Raw genomic sequence first — 16,031 nt, forward strand, 5'->3', positions numbered from 1 at the left:
TGAATAGCAAGAACCTACAACCAAGATTACTCTACCCAGCAAAGCTATCATTCAGAATTGAAGGGCAGATAAAGAGCTTCACAGATAAGAAAAAGCTGAAGGAGTTCATCACCACCAAACCAGTATTATATGAAACGCTGAAAGGTATTCTTAAAGAAGAGGAAGAAGAAAAAAGTAAAGAGAAAAATTATGAACAACAAATACATATCTATCAACAAGTGAACCTAAAAATCAAGTGAATTAAAAACCTGAGGAACAGAATAATCTGGTGAATATAATAGAATCAGGGGCATAGAAAGGGAGTGGACTGATAATTCTCAGGGGGAAAGGGGTATGGGGGGCTCATGAAGAGACTGGACAAAAATCATACACCTATGGATGAGGACAGTGGGGGGGGAGGTAAGGGCAGAAAGTGGGGTGGGAACTGGGTGGAGGGGAGCTATGGGGGGAAAAAGGAGAAACAATTGTAATAATCTGAATAAAGATTTATTAAAATAAAAAAGAAAAGAAAAAGAAAAGGATGGACTAATAAAGCAGTCCTGAGTCAAAACCTGTTCATGAGGGAGGAAAAATTATATTTCCACCTCATACCTCATTAAAAAACAAATTGCAGGTAAACTAAAGACTAAATGTGAAGCCAAATATTTAGAAGAGATGATCTTTCTGACCTTAGAAGAGTGAAGGATATTTTACTAAAGATACAAAAAGCACAAACTATAAAGCAAAATATCAAAAGATTCTATTATAGACCCTGGCTATTAGCTCAGTTGGTTAGAATGTTGTCCTAATATGCCAAGGTTGCAGGTTCCATCCCCGGTCAGAGCATATACAAGAATCAACCAATGAATGCTTGAATAAGTGGAACCGCAAATTGATTTCTTGATCTCTCTCAAATCAATTTTTAAAAACAAATGTTAATCGCTCTGTCAAATGCCACATGTGAAAAGACAAGGCCACAAAAGCTATGTAACCTACAAATATAAGATGATCACATACATAAAAAATGCTCAATCATTAAGAAAAATACAACCCGTCCAGGCAGGTGGCTAGATTGAAGTATCATTCCGCACACCAAAAGATTGTGGGTTCGATTCCCAAACAGTGAGTGTAAGGGAGGCAGCCAATAGATGTTTCTTTCTCTTAAACAGTGAGTGTAAGGAAGGCAGCCAACTGATGTTTCTCTCCCTTCCTTCCTCTAAAATCAATAAACATATCCTCGGGTGAGGATAAAGTAAAAAAGACAACCCTTTTAAAAAATAAAGGATACAGAGACAATTATCACAGGAAATTTGAATGTTCAATAAATGCATGAAAAGATATTCTGTATCTCATTAGTAATCAGAGAAACACATTGAAGCCACAATAACATTCCCTATCATACCCACCAGATCAAAAAAATTTTAAGTCCAACAATAAAAATATAGAATTTCACAAGAATGCTAGCAGACTGCTAGTGAAAATGTAAACTGGTAAAACCATAACAATAAGCAATCTGGTAACATCTAGTAATGCACCCCAGCAATTCTACTCTTAGGTACACACCCCAGGGGAATATCTTGCATGTATGCACAGAGACAAAGGTTCAAGAATGTTTAAAGAAGTATTATTTTCCACAGCAAAACATGTAGAACCTACATATCCATCAATAGGAGAACTGGAGTATACTCATACAATGTAATCCTATACCACAGTTGTAGTGCATGAACCAATCAGGGCCACCTCTAGCCTGTGTCACTGCAAGGATTGAAAGAAAGACACCTTATCCCTCACTACCCACGCCAGTGGGCTAACTTAGAAGTCACCACTCTGCACAGATGCAACCCATCAGACAGGTGGTTTGGCAAGCCAATGGCTTCTGCAGGAAAATGGATGCTCTATCAACAGGGATAAATCTCAACAACATAATGAGTGAAAAAAGAAACTGCAGAAGCAACTGTACAGTATGATACCATTCATATAAAAGTTAAAGACACTTTAGCCCCATTATTTACATGATACATACAGTGCAATAAATAGGCATAAGAATGATAAAGACCAAAACCAAAATCAGGGTAGGAGTTATGTTGAACAGGAGTCCACAGAGATTTAAACTTACCAAAATAAAGTTCTGAAGCACATACAGTAAAATACTATACTTAATATAGATGCAACAAAGCTGAAGTTAAGGTGTACAGGTATTTGTTAAAGTCTGTACACATTACTTTTGTTTGAAATCTTAAAAAAATACACAAGAAGAAAAACACAGAACTGACTTTTCTGAATGATGTTAGTAACATGGAATAACTAGAGAAATTCCCAAAACACAGACAAAACTGAGGCAGGTGAGGATAGATATACAGGACAGAGAAGAGACAGGCCAATCCTAATATATAAAAAGCCAGGGGCCGTCATGACCAAAACAACCGGACGGACAACTGAACAGCAGGTTGTGTGGGGCAACCAGGCTGGCAGGGAGGTTAGTGAGGGATGACCAAACGACTGAACAGCAGGCTGTGTGGGGCAACCAGGCTGGCAGGGGGGGCAGTTGGAGGAGACCAGGCCAACAGGGGCACAGTTGGGGGCGATCAGGCCGGCAGAGCAGTAAGGTGCAACCAGGTCGGTGGGGTGGGGGGCAGTTGGGGAGGACCAGACCGGCAGGGGGTGGGAGGGTGGCGGCATTTAGGGGAGATCAGGCCGGCAAGCAGAGGCAGTTAGGGGTGATCAGGCAGGTGAGCAGTTAGGAACCAGCAGTCCAGGATTTTGAGAGGGAGTCAAGACATCCCCCAAGGGGTCCCAGATTGGAGAGGGTGCAGGCTAGGCTGAGGGGACTGCACTCCCCTCCCCCCATGCACTTTCATGCACTGGGCCTCTAGTCTATATATATATAAGCTCAGCGACCAAACAACCAGAACGACCAGTTGACCAGTCGCTATGACATGTACTGACCACCAGGGGGCAGACGCTCAATGCAGGAGCTGACCCCTGGTGATCAGTGCGCTCCCACAGTGGGATCCCCGCCTAGCTGACTGGGATGAGCGGTGCTCCCACAGTGGGCCGATTCCTACAGGCCACACCCCACACCAGTGCACAAATCCGTAAAATAAATCTATTCATACAGTTGGCACCAAATTAGATAAGACAAAATTGTTCATCACCGCTATTATTCAATGTTGTTCTGCAGTTGCAGCCAATGACTGAACTTAATGAGGGTAGGGGAGGGGAGGTACACAGAAGTATATCTAAAAGGAAACAATTATGATTTCTCAAATGTATAATTACGTATCTAGAAGCAGGGTGACTATCAACTGAAAACAAATAATTTGTTTTTCCACTTGGAATCAAATGTAATAAAATAACTATCACAGCCGAAACCGGTTTGGCTCAGTGGATAGAGCGTCGGCCTGCGGACTGAAGGGTCCCGGGTTCGATTCCGGTCAAGGGCATGTACCTTGGTTGCGGGCACATCCCCAGTGGGAGGTGTGCAGGAGGCAGCTGATCGATGTTTCTCTCTCATCAATGTTTCTAGCTCTCTATCCCTCTCCCTTCCTCTCTGTAAAATATCAATAAAAAATATATTTTAAAAAAATAAATAAATATCACATTTACGTTACTACATCTGTAAGCAAGAGCCATCACATTCCTCAACGGGAGACTTCCTCAACAGGAGACCTGGGTTTTGCAGAGTGTAGGAGAGTCCTCCCAGCACCACTGCAGTCTCTCTCCTTTCGAGCAGAGGGGACTCCCATCTGTTCAGAATGGATCCTGGTCAGCTTTAGCCCATGTGGTAATCTGTTTCTCTTGCCACGGCATGGGTCTGAAACACCATGTAACCCACTTCCATCCAATGAGAAATAAGGATAAATCTATGTATAGACTTATAGAAAAAATTACCTTCATTCTAAGAAAACAAAGAAGTCTCCTTTCCTCTGGACATTGCCCTTTCTGGATGAGATTCCTGAGACCTGGTATAGTCACTTTCCAACCACAAGGGGAGCATGAATGAAGAGAAAGCCTGGGGGCTGAGAATGGCCATGAGGAGGGATGCAAGGAACCTTATCCTGCAGGATGTTAATGAGCCATACATTTGTAAACTAACTCAACAGCCTGCCCACTTCTGCTAAACTGCCAGATATATTAGGTAAGTGTCCTTACTGTTTTAACTTAATTAAGTTGAAATTTTCTGCTATTCACAGTCAAACGGTAATTTACTTATTCAGAAGGCAAGCTCCCCCAACTTATAAATATAATACAAATCTAATAATTCAGTCTCAAAGCACTTTGGGGTCTTGACAAAATGATCTCAAATTCATGTGAAAATATCTAAAATTTATGTGAAAACTGAAAATGGGGGGAAATTTTGCAAAAGTAGCATTTGTGAGATCTGTGCTGCCATATAACTATAATTCAAACACTCTACTAGTACACTGTTATAAGTTTCATCAGATAAATAAACCTGAATGGAAAACCCCAAAAGAAATCCAAGCTATACTTATTAATACATAAGTACATAATGATGACCGATTATCTTTAAGAAAGTAGTTAACAATTTCACACCAAAATAAATTGCACATATATTAAAAAATTAAATTTTAAACTGTTTAGAAATGAAAAAAATCAGAAGATGGGTGAATATCTGATTTCAAAGCTGAAAAATATCTAAGCATTAAGCTCTGAAAAAGCAAGGACTTTTGTCTCACTTGCTTCTATGCAAACCTGAAAACAATAGCTGGCATAGAATAACTACTCAATCTTTATTAAAAATTAACAAAAGCAAGGAAAATGAACATAAATGAATTCAGGTTTAATCCCCAAAAGATTAAAGACTGTTACAAGTCATGCTGTGTAATTCATTTATGTAAATTTTCAAAATAAACACTTCAATTGTCTTCTGTACAGAAGTAAAACTAAAGAAACGTGAATGAATGGTAAAGATTCAAGAGAGCAGGATCTCTGAGGTAGGAAGGGGAGGGGATTGGGGCCAGGCACACACAGGTCTTCAGAGGTACTGTTAATGTTGTGTCATTATTCTTTAAATTACACAAATAATAGATACACATTTATTTTCATTAAAACAAAAAGCCCAACAACTCCTAACTCTATACACACCAACAATGGGAAGAAAGGAGCCACACCCTAGCCAGTCTGGCTCAGTGGATAGAGCATCAGCCTTAGGACTGAAGGGTCCCAGGTTCGATTCCGGTCAAGGGCACATGCCCGGGGTTGCAGGCTCAATCCCCAGTAAGGGGTGGGGGGGTGCAGGAGGCAGCCAATCAATAATTCTCTCTCATCACTAATGTTTCTATCTCTTTCTCCCTCTCCCTTCCTCTCTGAAATCAATAAAAATATATTTTTTAAAAAAAGAAAGGAGCCAGTGACCCAGCAAGCCACTGTGCTCCAGGCCCCCAGAGAAGCTGAGGAGTGAAAGAGACAAAGTGCTATGCTAAAAAGAATCTGTCATGTGCATAAAAAACAAGCAACAAAAAAATCCAGTTAGCTACCAACTTCAGAGGAAACAACCACTTGTACATAAAAGAAAATGTAATGATGTAATCATGTTAGTTGGACCAACAGCTAGTAGTATTTATGTGTTCTAAATAATAAAAAAAACTGCACTAAGCCTGGCTGGTGTGGCTCAGTAGTTGAGCATTGACCAATGAACAAAAGGTCACAGTTCAATTCACAGAGCCCGGGTTTACAGGCTCAACCCCCAGTAGGGGGTGTCCAGGAGGGGATCAATCAATGATTCTTCTCTTATCATTGATGTTTTTCTCTCTCCCTCTCCCTTCCTTGCTGAAATCAGTAAAGAATGTGTTTAAAATAAATTAAAAAACCTTGTTAAAAAAGTTTGCACTAAATTACCACTTTTCTGTAGGTCAATAGATTCTAAAAATAAATCAAGAAATAATAAATCTCCTATAATTCTACCAAACCAGGAATAATCACTATATCATTATTATAGAACTAGTGGCCCAGTGCACAGATTTGTGCACATGAAAGGAAATTAATTAGCAGGTGGCCGGCAGGACGGGACTGGGTGAGAAGGGCCGGACACGCCCTGGAGCCAACATCCCGTGGTCCTTCCCTGGCCTGCCACACCTGGGGCAGCGCCATGGCTTGAAAGGCGTCTGCAGGGTGAGTGGGGTCCCTCGGCCTGGCCTGTGGGGATCAGGCCGAAACCAGCTCTCTAACATCCCCCAAGGGGTCCCAGAGTGGGAGAGGGAACTCTGCAAAGTTCCTGTTGTTCGGCAGCTCCTGCATTGAGTGTCTGCCCCCTGGTGGTCAGTGTGCATCATACCTATTGGACGGTCGGCTGGTCACTTAGCCTTTTATATAGATAGATCAGGGTTATCATCAGCCCTTATTTTGCACCTATATTTAATCTATTTTAGAAAATGATGCTCCTCCTAACTATAATGTTTTGTAATCCACTGTTTTCACTTAATTTTTTATGATCTTTCATTAATTACACACATAGATATATTATGAGGAACAAAATGAGTATCCTAGACCAAGTTGTGGTTTTGTTTTGTTTTGTTTTGCTTGGATAAAACCATTTTATTAACTAACCAAAGCACTTCATTTTGTTTTCCAATTTGAGGTAAAACTATTAAACACAGTTCTAGACCAAATTTTTATATGATCTGAAGTTATCTATTTTGGGGATAGAGTCAGTCACGCCAATAAAAAGCATATAAATTTGATAGTGGATTTGCTTTGTTCAAAACTGAGTCGGGATACATTCTCCTTTAAAAAAAATAAGATTAAGAATAATGTTTCCTAGCCAGGTAGGTGATTCAGCTGGTTGGAACATTGTCCCGTATAGTAGAGGGTTGTGGATTTGATTCTTGGTCAGGGCACATACTGGAGGTAACCAATGTTTCTCACATTGTTGGTTCTCTCTCTCTAAAAATCAATCTATATATCTATATATCTAAAAGCCTAATATGTAAAGTGTCCCCTCGGGAGTTTGATTGCTCACGATGACCAGGGGGCGACGCGGAACAAAGGAAGGCCCCGGCTGCCAGCCGGGGAAGGGAGGCCCCGGCCGGTAGCTGGCAGCTGCTAGGGATCCTACCCGTGCACAAATTTCGCGCACTGGACCTTTAGTCAGAAGGACAAGTACCATATGATTTCACTCATTTGTGGAATCTAATGCACAAAGTAACAAAAAAAATAGAGACAGACTCATAGACAGAGAATAGACTGATAGCTGTCAGAGGGGATGGGGAGTTGCAGGGATGGGTGAAAAGGTGAAGGAATTAATTTAAAAACAAAAACTCATAAACATAAACAGCATGGTGATTTCCTGAGGGGAGGGAGAGGGCAGGTACAAGAGGGTATAGAGCAAGCATGTGAAACTCAAAGGCTAACATGGGCCAAATAAACAAGGTTTAAGTTTATGTGGGCTGCAAAAAAACAAAAGCTTCAATTTTCATAGAAATGTATGTTTATTTCGATAGAGACATGCTGAATACAAAGGGCTGAAATAAATGAGTCATTATTAACATAAAATAATAGAACATTTTAATAAAAATTAGTATTTTTTCTTGAACATTAACCTACCAGACACTGAATAACTGCACAAATTAATAAGCTTAATGCAGATAAACCTATTTTTCTTGTTCTCCGAAAGTGAAGTATTTCCTGTTGCACACACCAGGAAAGACTAATAAATGTGGCAATCGGCTGCTAAAATATTCGCTGCTAGTATTAGTGGAGAGAAATGATGCACCTGCGCATAAGACGTGTTAAGGGAAATGAATGCAACATGATTATAGTAATCAGTCATTAGTGAACGCTATAGTGCGTTATTAATAACTAGAGGCCTGGTGCACGAAATTTGTGCACTTGGGGGGGGGGTCCCTCAGCCCGGGCTGTGCTCACACGCCGCGAGCCCAGCTTCTGGCTGAGCAGCACTCCCTCTGTGGGAGCGCACTGACCACCAGGGGGCAGCTCCTGCGTTGAACATCTGCCCCCTGGTGATCAGTGTGCATCATAGCAACCGGTCGTTCTGCCGTTCAGTCTATTTGCATATTAGCCTTTTATTATATAGAATTATGTATAACAGGATATTGTAAACATTAAGTTATGAAATTTTTATTAAAACATTTCTTACATACTGTTATATTGGCTGGGACGCAAAAATATACATGTGGCCCATGGGCCATGAGTTTGACATGCTTGGTATAGAGGGATAAATGGTAATGGAAGGAGACTTGACTTGGGGGGTGAGGGGGTAAACACACAATTTAAATTTTTTAAAAAGAGAGGCCCATTTCAGACATGTTAAGTGTGAGATGACCATCAGACATTCAAGATGTCAGATAGACAACCTTACCCATGAGAAGGTAGTTCATGTGCAAGTCGGGGCTGAAGATGTAAAGCTGACATTAACGTTATAGGACTTAAATGTTATCTCCTAGGGTATGAGGGTCAAAGATAGCCCTGAGGGCTGCTAACTTTAGCAGTGGCAAATGGGAAGGCAAGTGACTAGGGAGGTGTCCCAGAAGCCAAGAGAATAAAGTATTTGCAATAGGAGATAGTGGTCACTGGGTTAGAACTGCTAGTAAGTACAGGGGGTAAGATAAAAAATGAGCACCTCAGTAGTGACATCGAGGAGAGAACTGGACGACAACTGAGCAGACAACTCTTCCAGGCACACTTAGGCTTTAGAGACAAGGGATACTTAGGCTGTATCTCAAACATCTTGCTAATGCTTCAACCCAAATTGTTCAGAGCCACAGAGCTTCCTGCCCACCCCGTTCTATTGCTAGCTTAACTTGCTCTTCCCTCTATACTGAGGATGAACTGCAAAAATATGAGCTGCTCTTTATCTTTCATAAGTTGGTGTGTATCTGGGACCAAAAGGTAATTAATTGCATTGTGACTAGTAGCGGAACCCTCCCTTTCTGCTCTTCAATTTTCCAAAGGTTATCCTATATAATAAAGAGCTAAAAGGCTAATGGTAGTCACGCCGCAACGACTGATCAGCAGGAGGCTGCGTGCGCAGCAAAGTGCTCGAGGGTGACTGTGTGAGGAGGCGGGAGGCGGGAGGCGGGGCGCCTCCTTGCAGCGACAGGAGGCAGGAGGTGGGCACCTCCTCAAGTGATTGGGCCTCTAGTCTATATATATACAAAAGCCTAAGCGACTGGCCAACCAGCTGACCAGCTGTTAGCTATGACATACATCAACTACCGGGGGGGGGGACCCAGACACTCAATGCAAGAGCAGAAACATGGAACAGACTGATGAATTTCAGAGGGAAGCGGGAGGGGAGGGTGGGAAGAGATTAACCAAATATCTTATATGCATACTAGAGGCCCAATGCATGAATTCATGCACCGGTGGGGTCCCTCAGCCTGGCCTGCTGGGACTGGGCCAAAACTGGCTCTCCAATATCCCCAGAGGGGTCCCAGATTGTGAGAGGGCGCCAGGCCACTAGTATATAATAAAAAACTGATAAATTATGAACATGTCACGAAGGGGTTAGAAAAACACCAGTGGTCAAGTCATTGAACCAAAATATTATATTCCAAATCCTCTGCCAAGATCTTAAAAATAGCCAATTTCCCAAATGAATGACTCCCTCCCCCAATGCCCTTTACCACAGATGAACAATGATGCCCTATGCTCAATGTCCAGAAAAGTCAGATTCCCCTACCTGACAAAATGTCTTCTGCTAATTCCTTTTCTCTTTCAATTTTTTCCTCTAGAGTTGAAATGCAGAATTCATAGCCAGCAAGAGCAAATTCCTGTCTGTAAAGCAAAGATCAGCATCGGCTATTCACCTTTTCACAAACTCTCTTATCCTCATTTTCCCAGCTAGGGTTTGAATTTTATCAATAAAGGAAGAGTAAGATGGGAAGAGAAATTTTGTTTAAAGTCTCTGAGGGATGTCAATGAACCATTTCTCAAAAGTTAACATATTTTTTTTTCTAGTCACCCATTTAATGTAACTTAAGACATAAAAACTAGGAATGCAGCCATAATTTTAATAACTGACATAACCAGCAGTTTTCATCATCTCGTGCAAACAAGTTGAGTCACTTTTTCACTCAAAGTAATACTAATATGAATGGAGGCAAAAGCCACCCTGTACTAGGAGTCTAACTAATGACCTTCTATAATGCCTGGAATAACTTTATATGTCTTCCAAGCTGTAGGTCTTTAATGAAGGTTTCTTTCACAAAATGGAACCCCTAGCTGTGGCACTGGAAAGCAGTTAGCCTCACTCTAGCCCTGGTGTCCTCCCAGCAGCAGAAAGAGTAGAACAAGGGTCAACTGCTGGTTTCTGTAAAGAGATGCACAGAAACATGACAGAAACTCCTCCATCCAGAAGCTCAGTCCTGGCTCTTGCTTTGTTTGGGCTCTAGTTTCTTACTGGAAGTGGTACTAGAAAGTTCAGCCCTGCTCCTCTAGTGCTTTGCCAGGAGGAACAGGTGATCCCACAGTTCAGAAGCTTCCCCAGACCCAAACCCTGACAGACATGGTTTGGATCCAGCCAGAACAAGGAGCAGGGGCGGCTGGCCACAAGATGCTCCTAGTCAGAGTAAAATGTCCAGAAATGACTTCCCTCCAACTAATGTCAGTCTCTCTAAGCCTCAGGATCTAACTGTATTTTCTAGTCTCATGCTTCTCTTAATAAAATTAAAAAAAAAAACAAACACTTTTGCGGAGAGTACAGAGTAATTTATAAACTATTAGAGGCTCCTACAAAAAATTTCACCTCTACAAGACCATGAATTTATCTTACTTTCCAGTGTGATTAGCTTTGGGCTTCTTACCCTAGGAGTTCATACCCATCAACACCTAGTCCTGTTACTCCTCCAAGGCAGACTGATCCAGCTGCAATGCTGCCCAAAATGAACCCACCTCAAAGTTCCACAAAAGACTGGAAATCAAAGGCCCTCAGAAGTGCTTGCTTGTCTAGCGGTTCCTGGTGACAAGGGTCAGCAGGGACCAGTGCCAGGGTCCCTCGCCTCCTTGAGCACCAGACTTGTTTTTATTCCAAACCTCTAGTACCCAATTTCTGCAGCAACTAAAATCTAAGGAAAGGCTTGTCTTTGGTCTTCCCTTAAATTCATCCCAGAATAGAACTCTCTAGAGGAGTTCTTTGCTTACATCCTAAGTGTTTCTTCTTTGAACTCCACCTGAAGAGAACGAAAGGCTTCGGCCCTCACTCATCAGCTCCTGACACATACAAATGGTTTTCTAAAGCCTTTCCTGTGTAGCTGGCATACTTCCTTCTAAGGGTTGAGATTCATCTAATACTTTTAAATTAGCATCGACTTCCTATCCCACTTACTCAGAAGTCTCTCTACTCCCAGACATTTCCCCCTTCCTAAAACCTAGCTACCCAACCATCTCTGGATGCTTTAAAAATACTGCCAACCAGCCAGAACCGGTTTGGCTCAGTGGACAGAGCGTCAGCCTGCGGACTGAAGGGTCCCAGGTTCGATTCCGGTCAAGGGCATGTAACTTGGTTGCGGGCACATCCCCGGTGGGAGGTGTGCAGGAGGCAACTGATCGATGTTTCTCTCTCATCGATGTTTCTGACTATCTATCCCTCTTCCTTCCTCTCTGTAAAAAATCAATAAAAAAATATTTAAAAAAAATAAAAATAAAAATACTGCCAACCAAACTAGCCACTAAGACACTCCATAGCATCTCTCTCATTTAACTTTATACCTAACTTCCTGGTTGGGTGATACTTATATCAGCAAAATGGTTTCTTCTAAGTTTATTACCCCTAGCAGCTTTTACACTGCTTCCTTCTCTTCTAGAAAGAGCTAAACTCAAGTTGCTTCCCTTGATTAGCTTTGTCTCTCTGCAGCCAGGGCTGAGGGCTATATTCCCCACTCAGCAGCGTCACTGAAACAGCAGGGGCGACACTGGGAAAGACTGAGGATTTCAATGATGAAGAAGGGAACACTTTGAATGTGACATCCAATTTTTTTTGAAGTCCCAGATGATCTGGAGACCCAGTAGGTAAATGAAAACTATACACCATCCCGGGATCACAGTTTTCTGTCCACAGTCCTAGAGTCTGGCTACACTCACCGATTCTGAGCAGCATAGATACTGGCCAACTTCAGAGAGATTTCAATTATTGCATTGTCTTCCTATTGGGAGAAAGAAAATACATGACAAGTAACACTTCCTCATGGACTATTTCAGATCAACTTCAAGATTGACTTGGGCCTGAAAGTCAGTCTTTATCCTTTTGGAGGAATTAGGCACCTGTGAATTCCTCAGCTACCATGCTTTTGCATGAGTGAAAGAGTGGCAGTTTTTATACAAGTCCGGGGAGGGGGAGGGACCTACCTTTTTTTTTTTCCCCTCCCAAAGCACATGTTGGGAGCTGGGTGTTTTCAGGAAGCAAGACTATTTTTAAACCAGCTTCAGCTAGGGCCCAATCCTAGGCAATATCCTTACCTGTTGCATGCCTCCTCCAAGCAGGTAACTCATTGTTGCTTTAAAAAGTTTTTCTGCCTAAAAGCATAAGGAAAAGATTTCTGTTTTATTTGGGTCCACTATCTAGATGACCCTGGATTCTAAGTACTAGTCTGATGCATCATTCCTCATAAAACACAATACGCACACACATTCACATACACAGAGGAAAGTATCCTTGTGATGGGAAAACAGACAAAAAATCTGGACCCCACATGCTCTGGGCACCTTAAAAACTATTCTGTGATGAGTGAAAACTTTAGAAGTTAACTTCTAATCCCAAGCCACTGTGGCAGAGACTACAAACTATTCCCTACTATTCACTCTCCTCTCCATCTTTTCAATTTTAGAATCTCCTCAATTTTTCATAGGTCAGCCTCCTTTGCAATTAGGTATGATAAAGTTTTGGTCAAAAGATGCAGGCAGAAAGAAAGGTGAACAATTTTTAACTCATATTTTCTAAGTAAGCTGCTTGCCCTCCATCCTCTCCTCCTTCCTTCCTGCAAGCTGGAGGTGAGCCAGCTCATCTATGCAGATGAGGACCTATCTAAGAAGAAACCTGGGCTTCTAGACCACTTCATGGAACAAAAGGTACAAAGCCCCCTTCGGTGATTAACTACCTTTGGACTAATGCACTAGAAATACACCTCCTTCTTGTTTGAATCACTATACTTTGGAGTCTCGTTGTAATAGTGGCTTAGCCTGTACCCGTACTAACAGTGTTCCCTTGAAGCCAATCCTTCACAAATTCAAGATATTACAAAGTGATTTACTTACTTACATTTTCAAGCTGACCCCGTATAAATGCTAAGTTGGCCATCTGAAAATAAGTTATAAATTGTTTTTTTAGTTTAGAGCACCATGTTCCTACTTATTTCAAAACTTTTAAGCTAATGACTCCTTTTTGCTTACATCCTCTAATTAAAAAATTGTTCAGAGAAAAAAATATGTCACTAATCTACCAGAAGCAAAGTACAGCAATGGTATGAGACTAAATACTTGCATATGCTTTGTGGATGTCAAACCAAATCTAAATTCACTCATCCTTGACAAAACAAATGTTAATGATATTTGTTTCTTTTGGGATTGAAACTTCTTATAAGTGACACCTCAAGGATAATAAAAATTAGAAAAAATAAATAAAACTTAGTAAAACAAAAACCAAGAGCTTTATAGTCCTGAAGGTCAGGAATATAAATCAGTAGTGCTAACATCCCTTCTCTTGCATCCACCCTTCATCAGTGGCTGAGATTAGTTACATGAGTTACCAAATCATAAGTGTAAATGATGGCCTTCTTGTTATCACTCTGAATGGCAAGACGAAGTGCCTCATGCAAAATTAGCTCAGCCTCTTCTGGCTCATCTTTCATGATGCTCAACTGAAAAGAGAAAAACATGAAAATGAAATGTAAAGAAAGCAGATGCATGTGTTACCAGACAGAAAAGGATATGGCTATACATCCCAACACATAGAAGTCATTCATTCATTCATCAAATATTCACTGAATGCACCAGGCATTGTATCTACAATGTATGGCTATATGACAAAGTTTTGGCCTACAGATGCAGATAGCAGGAATGTGAGTAATTTTTACTCACAGAAAAAGAAAGCTCCTTGCCCTAAACCTGACCAACAAATAAGCTTAATTACAACTAACAATAAGACCTATGAAAAAAATCATTAATGCAAAGAACAATAAGGGTGTCCTCTAAACGGGAGCCAGAGCTTTCCAAGTAAGTGATAGTTAAACTGAAGAAGGAGAAAGAATCACCCAAATAAGAAATTGTGGGGGACAACGACCCAAACAAAGAGTAAGAAATGAGCAAAGGCCCTACAGACAAGAGAGAGCAGTTCTTTAAGAACCATTCAAGAAATGAAAAGAGATATGAAAGGAAGATGGTGAACCAGAGGATTATTGTAAATGGGTTGGCAAGGTAAGGTGGTGTCACTCTTGTAAGGTCTTGCAGGCCATGGCAAGAAATTTGAATTTAATCATAAATGCAGTGAAAAGCCCCAGCCAGGTGGCTCAGTTGGTTGGAGTGTCCTCCTGTACGCCAAAAAGTTTGTGGGTTCAAACCCCTGTTGGGTCGAGAATGGGAGGCAACACTCTCTCTCCCTTCCTCTCTCTCTCAAACCTGTAAGAAAACATATCCTCAGGTGAGGATTAAAAAGAAAAACGCAGTGGGAAGTCATTCAAAGTTTTTAGGCAAGAAGGTGATATGATCTGATTTACTTTCTTAAAAAAAAATCACTCTGACTGTGGCATGGAGAATGAAATGCAGGGGCAATAGGGCAGGCTGCCACAATATGGCTCGGGTGACAGCAGAGGAGACAAAGGAAAGGGGGCTGATTTTTTTTAATTTGTTGGCAACAGGAATTGTTGCTGGACTGTAAGTGGTGATAACATACCTCAAGTTTTAAGAATAACTGAGGTTTTCAGGCTAAAAAACTGCATAGATGGTAGTAAACAGAAGATGGTGAAGGAAATGTGTTGGGAGGAATTTAAATTCAGGAGTTTAGTTTGGGGCCAGTTAATCTGAGAGGTAGGCAGAGCCTCCAAGTGGAGTGGACAGTCAGTGGCACACTGCGGCATGGAAATACAAATCTGGACCATTGTTGGCATCAAGGCGGTAGTTAACCCAATAGAAGAATAAGAGACAACCTGGGGGAAGAGAAAATAGAAAAGAAAGTGGTGAGAAGGAAGAGTTTAGAAAAAAAGAACCAACCCGCTCAGAGGCACCACTAAATTTCATTTTCAGGTCATTACATACTGTATGTGAAAAATTCTCTCTGCCAGTCCTGTCAGCTTGGCTGGTTCGCTGAAAAAAACTACGAAACGTTTCTGCTAATTCCGTTTCAAAGAACGACGCCCGGTGCCACTTCCACCTGCACTGGCGGCTTGGCTGAAAGCCTTGGAGTGTCTGACAAGCCTGGACGGACTCCCACGCCGCCCTTCGCCCGGGCCCTGTGCAATTCCGGGCACTTGACCTCGGAGCCTCCATCCAGTCAGTCTTCGGCCCCCGGGAGCCAACAAGGCGCCTCGGCAGGGCCACCTCACCTTGGCTCGTTTCAGCAACCGGATGATCTCTGCCTCGGCCTCGTCCTCCTCCGCGTCCCAGGCGGCCCCGCCCGCTCCCGGCTCCTCCGCCGCGGCGGGCCTCGAGAACCACGCGAGCGCTGCGGGAAGGGACTCCGTGTCAGCGCCGCCCACGCCCCCGCGCGCCCGGCCCCGCGCGCCCGGACCCACGACCCTCACCTGCCAGCAGCGGCAGCAGGCCCGGGCCTCCGCCCTGCGGAGCGACTCGGGACGGCGGCACCCCCACCGCTGGAGCCCGGCCTCCTGCCGCCCCAGAGGGCAGGTGCGCCCAGCAGCCCCGGCCCCGCCGCCCCGCGGCCCGCAGGAGGGCTCGGCCCAGGCCGGCGCCCAGGAGCCGGAACATGCCCGCACCGCGTCCTCTGCGCACGTCAGGCCCGCCCGGTACCTTCCGCAGCGCCCAGCGCACTTGGTGAGTAGGGCCGTGACGTAGCGAGAGGAGTCAGCCGTGCCGTCCGCATGCGCGATGACGTAAATGGACGTCATTGCGCCGCGCGGCGCCCC

General features: G+C 42.9%; 1 protein-coding gene across 7 annotated transcripts in view; it reads right to left on the reverse strand.

The window, feature by feature from the left end:
* Window positions 1–15,944, reverse strand: part of TTC19 (tetratricopeptide repeat domain 19) — a 60,019-nt gene extending 44,075 nt beyond the window's left edge. For 4 of the 7 annotated variants that reach the window (XM_080680938.1, XM_080680935.1, XM_080680936.1 and 1 more), the window contains exons 1-7: window positions 15,690–15,944; window positions 15,492–15,610; window positions 13,701–13,811; window positions 13,214–13,252; window positions 12,415–12,471; window positions 12,040–12,101; window positions 9,641–9,735 (exon numbers count right to left, since the gene is read on the reverse strand). In XM_080680938.1, coding sequence (XP_080537064.1) covers window positions 9,641–9,735; window positions 12,040–12,101; window positions 12,415–12,471; window positions 13,214–13,252; window positions 13,701–13,811; window positions 15,492–15,610; window positions 15,690–15,873 — 667 coding nt within the window. In that variant the 5' untranslated portion in view covers window positions 15,874–15,944. Of the gene's footprint in view, window positions 1–9,640; window positions 9,736–12,039; window positions 12,102–12,414; window positions 12,472–13,213; window positions 13,253–13,700; window positions 13,812–15,204; window positions 15,460–15,491; window positions 15,611–15,689 lie in introns of those variants that run through there. The other 3 variants (XM_080680933.1, XM_080680934.1, XM_080680937.1) reach the window with 3 other exon arrangements.
* Between the last annotated feature and the right edge of the window lie 87 nt (window positions 15,945–16,031).

Source organism: Plecotus auritus (assembly GCF_963455305.1).
Source record: "Plecotus auritus genome assembly, chromosome: 7".
NCBI classification, from domain to species: Eukaryota; Metazoa; Chordata; class Mammalia; order Chiroptera; family Vespertilionidae; genus Plecotus; species Plecotus auritus.